This window comes from Mytilus galloprovincialis, chromosome 3 (genome assembly GCF_965363235.1).
Source record: "Mytilus galloprovincialis chromosome 3, xbMytGall1.hap1.1, whole genome shotgun sequence".
Classification (NCBI taxonomy): Eukaryota; Metazoa; Mollusca; class Bivalvia; order Mytilida; family Mytilidae; genus Mytilus; species Mytilus galloprovincialis.
The window spans coordinates 75,944,604-75,954,266 of NC_134840.1; the positions used below are offsets into that span (position 1 = coordinate 75,944,604).

Here is a 9,663-nt window from a genome sequence, read left to right on the forward strand (position 1 = left end):
GAACCATGAAAATGAGGTCAAGGTCACATGACATCTGCCCGCTAGACATGTACACCTTACAATCATTCCATACAACAAATATAGTAGACCTATTGCATATAGTATGAGAAAAACAGACCAAAACACAAAAATTTAACTATAACCACTGAACAATGAAAATGAGGTCAAGGTCAGATGCCACCTGCCAGTTGGACATGTGCACCTTACAGTCCTTCCATACACCGAATATACTAGCCCTATTGCTTATAGTATCTGAGATATGGACTTGACCACCAAAACTTAACCTTGTTCACTGATCCATGAAATGAGGTTGAGGTCAAGTGAAAACTGTCTGACGGGTATGAGGACCTTGCAAGGTACGCACATACCAAATATAGTTATCCAATTACTTATAATAAGAGAGAAATTAACATTACAAAAAATCTGAACTTTTTTTTCAAGTAGTCACTGAACCATGAAAATGAGGTCAAGGACATTGGACATGTGACTGACTGAAAGTTCGTAACATGAGGCATCTATATACAAAGTATGAAGCATACAGGTCTTCTAACTTCTAAAATATAAAGCTTTTAAGAAGTTAGCTAACATCGCCGCCGCCGCCGGATCACTATCCCTATGTCGAGCTTTCTGCAACAAAAGTTGCAGGCTCGACAAAAAACTATAGAAAAGTTTCAAAGTCAATAAGAGGGGGTGGGGCTATATAATCTCCATGGAAACGATACTTGCAAATGCCAATAAAGTTGCATACCAAATATCATTGACTTAACATTAGAAGTTCATCTTAAACTGATCTAATCACAAACTAATACATGTAAACTAAGATAAGTTTCAAAGTCATTAGACTGTGACTGAGGGGTGAGGCCAAATATTCTCCATGGAAATGAGATGTGCCAATGCTTATACAACTGAATACACAATGCTTACACAATTACATACCAAATATCATTGATCTACCACTTGTGGTTCCCCCTAAACTGACCTAATCACAAACTAATACATGTAAAATGAGCAAAAGTTTCAAAGTCAAGACCATGACTAAGGGGGCGGAGCTAAATTATCTACATGGAAATGAGGTATGTCGATGCTTACACAACTGCATACCAGATATCATTGACCTATACCACTTGTGGTTCCCCATAAACTGACCTAATTACAAACTAAAACATGTAAAATAAGTAAAAGTTTCGAAGTCAATAGACCATGACTGAGGGGGTAGGGCCATATAATCTCCATGGAAAGGAGATGTGCCAATGCTTATACAACTGCATACCAAATATGATTGACCTATCACTTGTGGTTCACCATTAACTAGACCTAATCACAAACTAATACATTGTTGACACCACCGACGACGCCAGAAACAGCATACCTATGTCTCGCTTTTTGACTCGTCAAGGCGAGACAAAAACCGACCAAAACACAAAAAAACAAACTATAACCACTGAACCATCATCGGCATGAAAACGAGGTCAAGGTCAGATGACACCTACCAGTTGGACATGTACACCTTACAGTCCTTCCATACACCGAAAATACTAGACCTATTGCTTATAGTATCTGAGATATGGACTTGACCACCAAAACTTTACCTTGATCACTGATCCATGAAATGAGGTCAAGGTAAAGTGAAAACTGTCTGAAGGGCATGAGGACCTTGCAAGGTACACACATACCAAATATAGTTATCCTATTACTTATAATAAGAGAGAATTTAACTTTACAAGAAATCTTAACTTTTTTTTTCAAGTAGTCACTGAACCATGAAAATGAGGTCAAGACATTGAACATGTGACTGACGGAAACCTCGTAACATGAGACATCCATATACAAAGTTGAAGCATCCAGGTTTTCCATCTTCTAAAATATAAGAAGTTAGCTAACGCGCCACTGCCACATCACTATCCCAATGTCAAGATTTCTGCGACAGAAATAAATTTTTAAAACAAAAAACAAAATACTAACAAGTCTGTACTTTGTACCTTCCCTGCTACAAATAGTTAGTTATGTTGTATTCAAGATATATTTTATTTTAGTGTATGAATTAGATACAAATGCATTTTATAAAAGAATCCATTTTCTATATTTCAGCACCTTGTCTTATTTTCTCCATTTTAAGAGGAAGCAGTGCAACCATTTCTCTACAAATGTTTAACTCTTCAGGAACTAGAGCTTCAATTGATGGGTGTTTGTTACAATAGTCAACAACAAATTTATAACAATTTATACTTTTCTGAATGTTTGCTATTCTTTGCTTTACATCGGGTGTCACAAATTTGGAATGTAGTCTTCCCTTAGAAAACGAAGCCACTAAGGCTGGTCGGACATCTTCTGATGCAAATTCTTCAGGAAATTCAGTTTTACCCATTGGTTTTAAAGTGTCTAAGTAAGCATCATATTTCAAAATGCTTTGCTGGGCCAGTAGGTTTATTTTCTTCAAAGCATGAGGTGTTGGACGCACTTCTTCATCTTGTAGTATTGCCACTTTTAAGTCTAACATCTGACTGTAAATCTCTGCTACTTCAAACATTAACTGTCTTACAGCAAGAAGATAATGCTGAGGATTCAATTCATTTATCAATGCAGAAATAATGTCTGCTCTTCTTTTATTCATTTTACATTGTCTTTCCAAGTCCATTTCAAAGAATGCTAAGTATTTATATGCTGTACTATGATCTTGAGAAATTTCAACATAGTCGCTACATCTACCATCTAAAGCATAAAATTCTTTGGCTGAATTTATCCATTGCTGAATCTTTAAGAATACTTTTCTAGCCTCAGTGAAATCTTTCACCATTTGGTCAGTTACCTGTTCTTCCCTTGAGGTTACTTCAAGGTTAAACTTCCTAAATTTTTCATGAGACGTTTTTAAAGATGGCGCTCCATCTTCATACATCAAACAATTTTTAGATGACTCTATCAAACCTAGTCCGTACTTTATCCAACATCTTTCAATGTCAGCTTTCCCTTGTTGAAGCTTTTCTTTTGCTTCTTCTGAAGCATCTGGACTTTCCTTGTCTATGGCTTCCTGATATATAAATTCGGCACATGCCAAACAATGCCGTGCCAAAGTATAATCATCTGTTGATATAAAGTATTGGGATAATGTTGCTGCACAAAGTCCCCATTCCATTGGTTCATATGTATTCCATTCCAACTGTCTTTCTAGTGTAATTTGACAATACTCAGCAGAAAGCTCCTTTTCATCCAGTTTAGCATACACCTGTGCCATGTAATATAGAGTAAGCGTGTATGTTTTTTCAAATTCAAGATTTCGCTTATGCTCAATTTTGTCTTCATCCCATGGTTTTTCTAAATATTCTTGCAGTGACTTAGGTGCAGATCCACATTCTTCTTTGAAATGCAAATACTGCTGTTCAGCATCTTTCAAAAATTTCAATGCTTTATTATAATCACGCCTTGCTGACCATAGAATACCCAGATTGTTTAGGAGATGTTGGTATACATTAACTACATTATTTTCAAATTTGAATGTTTCTAGGTCATCAATGCATTTCAATATCTTTTCTTCTCCAGTTGCAAGCTCTTCTGTGTCTATATAATTGATTGCTAGCTTTAAATTCAAAACAGCATTTATAGTGTGATAATCTTTGTTTTCCTCATCCCCTTCAAACAAATGTTTCAACTTTTCCTGCAGTTCAAGATATATTTCTCTTGCTTTGTACTTTGACCTGTAAAATTAAAGAGACTTATTTAATATTTTTAAAACCATACAGACAATCAAATCAACGATGTTATAGACCCATTGATGGCCTTCGGCTGTTGTCTGCTCTATGGTCGGGTTGTTGTCCCTTTGACACATTCCCCATTTCCTTTCTCAATTTTACCATAAACTAATAATAGATATCAGGATTCAAATTTTTTTTTCCATTTCACCTACAAAAGACTACCGGTAATCAATGATGCGCAAATAAAACCAGTCGCACTGCAGGGCACAGCTTTATACAAACGCAGTTGGTGCTAGTATGGACACAACATTCAAGCTTAATACAGCTCTGAATTTGGATTGTGATTAAATAGTTGACACAGCATAGGTTTCTGACACAGAATGAATGTGGTCTAATATCCAAAATTTAAATACATGGCCATGGATTGATTCAGCATATCAAAGAATCCCAAATATTCAATTTTTGTTAAAATCAAACAAATTTTATTTTGGACCCTTTGGACCTTAATGTAGACCAATTTGAAAATGGGACCCAAAATTAAAAATCTAAATACATGGTTAGATTCGGCATATCAAAGAACCTCAACCATTCAATTTTTTATGAAATCAATCAAAGTTTAATTTTGGACCCTTTGGACCTCATGTGAACCAATTTAAAAACGGGAACCAAATTCCAACAAGAGTGCACACACAGAAATGTCTTGCCTTCTTTACTAATCATTGATATTATGTTGATACTCCTAAATCTAAAGCTTTATTACGACTGTCACATAGACTTAACATGAATCATGAAAATGAGGTCAAGGTCAGTTGAACCATATGCCAGGCAGACATGTACAGCTAACAATGCTTCCATACAACAAATATAGTTGACCTATTGCTTATAGTTTAAGAAAATAGACCAAAACACAAAAACTTAACACTGAGCAATGAACCTTGAAAACCAGACTGACATATAGATCATAAAATATTTCCATACACAAAATATAGTTGACCTATGACATATAGTATTAGATAAAAAGACCAAAACTCAAAAACTTAACTTTGACCACTGAACCATGAAAATGAGGTCAAGGTCAGATGACATCTGCCCGCTAGACATGTACACCTTACAATCATTCCATACAACAAATATAGTAAACCTATTGCATAAAGTATGAGAAAAACAGACTAAAACACAAAAACTTAACTATAACAACTGAACCATGAAAATGAGGTCATGGTCAGATGACATCTGCCCGCTAGACATGTACATCTTACAATCATTCCATACAACAAATATAGTAGACCTATTGCATAAAGTATGAGAGAAACAGACCAAAACACAAAAACTTAACTATAACCACTGAACCATGAAAATGAGGTCAAGGTCAGATGACACCTGCCAGTTGGACATGTACACCTTACAATCCTTCCATACACTGAATATACTAGACCTATTGCTTATAGTATCTGAGATATGGACTTGACCACCAAAACTTAACCTTGTTCACTGATCCATGAAATGAGGTTGAGGTCAAGTGAAAACTGTCTGACGGGCATGAGGACCTTGCAAGGTACGCACATACTAAATATAGTTATCCTATTACTTACAGTAAGAGAGAATTTAACATTGCAAAAAATCTGAACTTTTTTTTCAAGTGGTCACTGAACCATGAAAATGAGGTCAAGGACAATGGACATGTGACTGACGGAAACTTCGTAACATGAGGCATCTATATACAAAATATGAAGCATCCAGGTCTTCCACCTTCTAAAATATATAGCTTTTAAGAAGTGAGCTAACACCGCCGCCTCCACCGCCGCCGCCGTAGCCGCCGCCGCCGGATCACTATCCCTATGTCGAGCTTTCTGCAACAAAAGTTGCAGGCTCGACAAAAACTCAATACAGGGTCAGATTCAGCATATTTAAGAAAGCCCCAAATTCAAGAATAAAACCCCATTGAAATTGGTCAAGAAATAAGCAACTTATACAAAGTATTAGAAAAGGATTGTTTTTGGCTCCTTTTTGGCCTCTAATTCCAAAACAGTTTGGGCCATAACCCCCAAAAATCAATCCCAACTTTCCTTTTTTGGAGTGGAACCTTGTGGTACAATTTCAGAAAGATTCATACACCTACACACAAGTTATTAAAATTGAGAATGGAAATGGGGAATGTGTCAAAGAAACTACAACCCGACCGTAGAACAGACAACAGCAGAAGGTCACCAACAGGTATGGAAACTAGAAAAATACTTATTTTGACACCTTCTGGGCCCTTGTTCCTAAACTGTTGGGACCATAACCCCCAAAATCAATCCCAACCTTCCTTTTGTGGTTTCAAACCTTGTGTTTAAATTTCATAGAGATCTATTCCCTTAAACTAAAGTTATTGTCCGGAAACTAAGTGTCTTCGGACGACGCTGACGATGATTATGACAACATTGTGATACCAATATACGACAAAAAAAATTTGAATTTTTGCGGTCATATAAAAATATGAAAAGGCCAAATAAAGTACAATGTTGAAGAACAATGACTACACAAGGTGTTAAAGCTAAGGTAATCTACCACCATCTAGTTGGTCTGTCAGAAACCATCTGAAGTAGAGATATTCAAGCAGTGAAGTCCCTCAAACAAAATGTTAATTTTTGCACTTTTAATTAAGTTGAATAACAGTTGAATACAAAAAAAATGTATGTAGTTTCTGTTACAGCTTTTTGAATGTGTACTTCATACATATAAATGTCAGGTTTGCTAATTAGATGACCTTGAACTTATATACTATAGAGTAATATGGGGTTATGAATTTATACCACATGGCAATACTTTGGTTGTGAATTGATTTTTACAATGGATATTAGTTCTTTATTTAAATAACTTTTGGTGTTAACTTTTAATTTAGGCTGTGGCTATTTTGCCAGCATCAGCAAGATAGCAAATTCAAATTTTGCTGACTGATTAAAATATCTAAATTCAAGAAGTCAAATTAAAATAGCTTTTTTCTATAGAAATGGTTTATATTTAATATGCAATTCAAAGAACTGACTATTATTTCAAAAGCAAGTTAGTTAAATTCAAACATTTTTTGTACATGTATGTGGTTGACTTTTTTATATATTTTATTAAATTGTTGATGCACTGAAATTTTTAGTAGAAATGGTTTATATTTAATATGCAATTCAAAGAACTGACTATTATTTCAAAAGCAAGTTAGTTAAATTCAAACATTTTTTGTACATGTATGTGGTTGACTTTTTTATATATTTTATTAAATTGTTGATGCACTGAAATTTTTAACATGTATAGTTTTTTTTTATAAAATAAAGAAAAAAAACTTTTTTTAATTCTTATGCATACATGTAGCATTATATAGAGTGTGTGACTGATTTTCGAAATTATTTCAGCTACATGTACATGGTTTGATACGATTTCATTGCAACAAATGGGACGCTCTTTATGATTTTTTTTCTTGTTATAAATTTTTCTTTTAACTTTGACTGATAAATGTTTTTAAACGATTATATATCATGTATCTCAAATATTGTTAGCTGTTTCTGGGAACAGTATATTTGTTTATATGTTCCTGGCTGTTTTCTTATTGAAATACTGGTGTATCAGTAATTATTTAATTCTTTTAAGTTGACAGTGCACATTTTCATAGAACTTTTCAAAAGCAAAATTAAATTTCCTCTTTACAAAGTACAGGCAAAGAACACGTTTATTATTTTATTGCTGGTGCCGGTAAAATAGCCATTTCTGCAGCTTAAGTTTAGATATTTTAATCAGTGCCTACAAAATAGCCTCTGCCTTTAATTCATGCAAGCACCTGTTCATTACTGAAGAGCAATATTAGTATTATTAAAGTATATAATCTTTTACATTTTGTGAATGTTTAATTTGAAAACAATACAGTTAATGTTATGAACAGGTCCTTGTATACATGTAGTCACTAGTGTTTCTCGTGGCACCAAGAACGAGGGTTGATTTGAATAGACACGTATACAATGATACACGTAACAATGTAATGTATAGTATTAACTGAATAGTATAGTCACTGTGTACATTGTGTAGCTGTATCAGGTCCATTTGCGCCCAATACACTTTCACACCCAACATGTTCGCCCCATAAACGTTCGACCCAACTTTTATTCAAATTCCAGTTAAATTATTAGAAATTTTTTTTATACATGTATTCTACCAAAATTAAAATTTAGGAATTATTATGTGAAATGTGTGGTTTTCTTCTTCTTTTTTTTATCGATTTGATGATTAATTATTTAAGGTTAATTATGTATGATTGCTGATAATTGCTATTCATACACAGCCAAAGGTATTATTATTGTGTGTTTGAAAATCTGGTTGTTGTTTTAGCCTGCTTTGATGTAAATACTGCATGTATTTAGTTACATTGTGTAAGTAAAATGTAGTATGAATAAAACATATTTTTGAACGGCTTGATCCCTTTTTCCCACTTTATTTATATTAGAAACAATGATTTTTTTTTGTGTATAGCAATGCACTATTTAAACCAAAACATAGTTATTTATTCAACACAAAAAAAAAAACCAAAACATTGTCAGATTTTCACTTACATGACTTTATTTTGAAACAATGAAAAAAAAATGTCTATAGCAATACACTAACCATGGAAACATGACTTGCGCCAAAAGTACAAAAACTTGACTACAAAATTATATAAAAAAAAGTGCAAACATTTAGGGAGCAAACAGACTTTGGGTGCAAATGTCTAGGGTGAGAAAGTGAAAGGGGGTGAACATGAAAGGGCACGAATGTAGGCGAACTGACCCGATTCTTTTGTCGCAGTCTACTATACCCTATATGAGGATAGTAATGGGGATACCTTCATGACGTATAACGGTAAAAATTCTTGGCAAATGATGTTAACGATAATTTTTAGTGCATGACAATAAAATGTACACTTTCTTTTAGACGATATAACAATCAGCGGAATTTGACAAATCACGCTATTTTTTCCCCCAAAATAACGGTAACGTAATTATTTTGAGACATCTGACGAATCACGATAAGAATATTTTGACGAATCACGGTAAAAAGTTAAACAATTTGACATTAACCGTAGCCAATAATGACCGTTTGACGCCTGACGGTAAAGGGCATTAACACCCTCCTATATACACTTACAACTGACTTTAAATTATAAATACATGTAATTGTAGGTCATACACCTTATCGCTATTAGCTTTATCGGCCGGCTGACCCGGCCGCTTGAACTTTTGACGCAAACAACAATCACTTTTCCATTGTGGCGTCAGATATTTTGTTTTATGACCTCAAAATTTTACGGGAACCTGTGTGATATCCAGTAATGGCGGACAAATAGCGATAAGGTGTATTGTAGGCAAGGACGTATAACTAATATATGTCCTTGTTGTAGGTCTTCTAAAAAAAATGCACTGGCACTTGTTTTATGTGAAACGGAAAAGGAAGACCTCTACCATCAAATGAAACAAGTGCATGTGCATAAATCGAGGCATACATTAATGTCTGCCAGTGACAGTGTCGGTTGAGATGGATGCATGAAGCTAGGCTATTTTACCTGTATGGATCATCTTCTGGATCGTCGTTTAAGTCCTCATCTGACAGCTTCGTTGCACTGTCGATACGTTCAAATCCTTCACTACTCAAGAAATCTTGCCAGGCTTTAGACATGGTGAAAGTGGAGCGAAAGTGATTGTTCCAGAAGAAAATATGCTAAATTTTTGAGTTACTGGTTTTGGGTCTTATTTATTGTTGGTTGAGCCAACGCACTGAGCGAAAATAAATCTGGAACCAGCAGTCATAGTAACAGACCGGTACCGGTTAAAGTGAGAATATTTTCCGAATAGATTATCCGCAAGGAAATAAAAAGTTTTACCGAAAAGAAAATATATTTTTTGTAGAAAAAAAAAAGGTTCAGAATTATCTCTGTGGTATTTTGTTCTTTTATTTACATACTGACTTATTTCATTGTGCA

General features: G+C 34.5%; 1 protein-coding gene across 1 annotated transcript; it reads right to left on the reverse strand.

Annotated features, from left to right (window-relative positions):
* Positions 1 to 2,001: 2,001 nt before the first annotated feature.
* On the reverse strand, positions 2,002 to 9,453 carry LOC143068967 (KIF-binding protein-like). Its single transcript, XM_076243382.1, has 2 exons — positions 9,247 to 9,453; positions 2,002 to 3,689 (listed from the first exon to the last, which is right to left on the reverse strand). The coding sequence occupies exons 1-2, from the start codon at positions 9,357 to 9,359 to the stop codon at positions 2,078 to 2,080; spliced, it is 1,725 nt and encodes a 574-aa protein (XP_076099497.1). The 5' UTR covers positions 9,360 to 9,453; the 3' UTR covers positions 2,002 to 2,077.
* Between the last annotated feature and the right edge of the window lie 210 nt (positions 9,454 to 9,663).

What these genes read in the sequence shown, in the direction of transcription:
- LOC143068967 (XM_076243382.1), bottom strand. Translation starts at nt 9,359, where the DNA reads ATGTCTAAAGCCTGGCAAGATTTCTTGAGTAGTGAAGGATTTGAACGT. An exon ending in CCAGAAGATGATCCATACAG is followed by an intron (nt 3,690 to 9,246) that starts GTAAAATAGCCT and finishes TTAATTTTACAG; the next exon opens with GTCAAAGTACAAAGCAAGAG.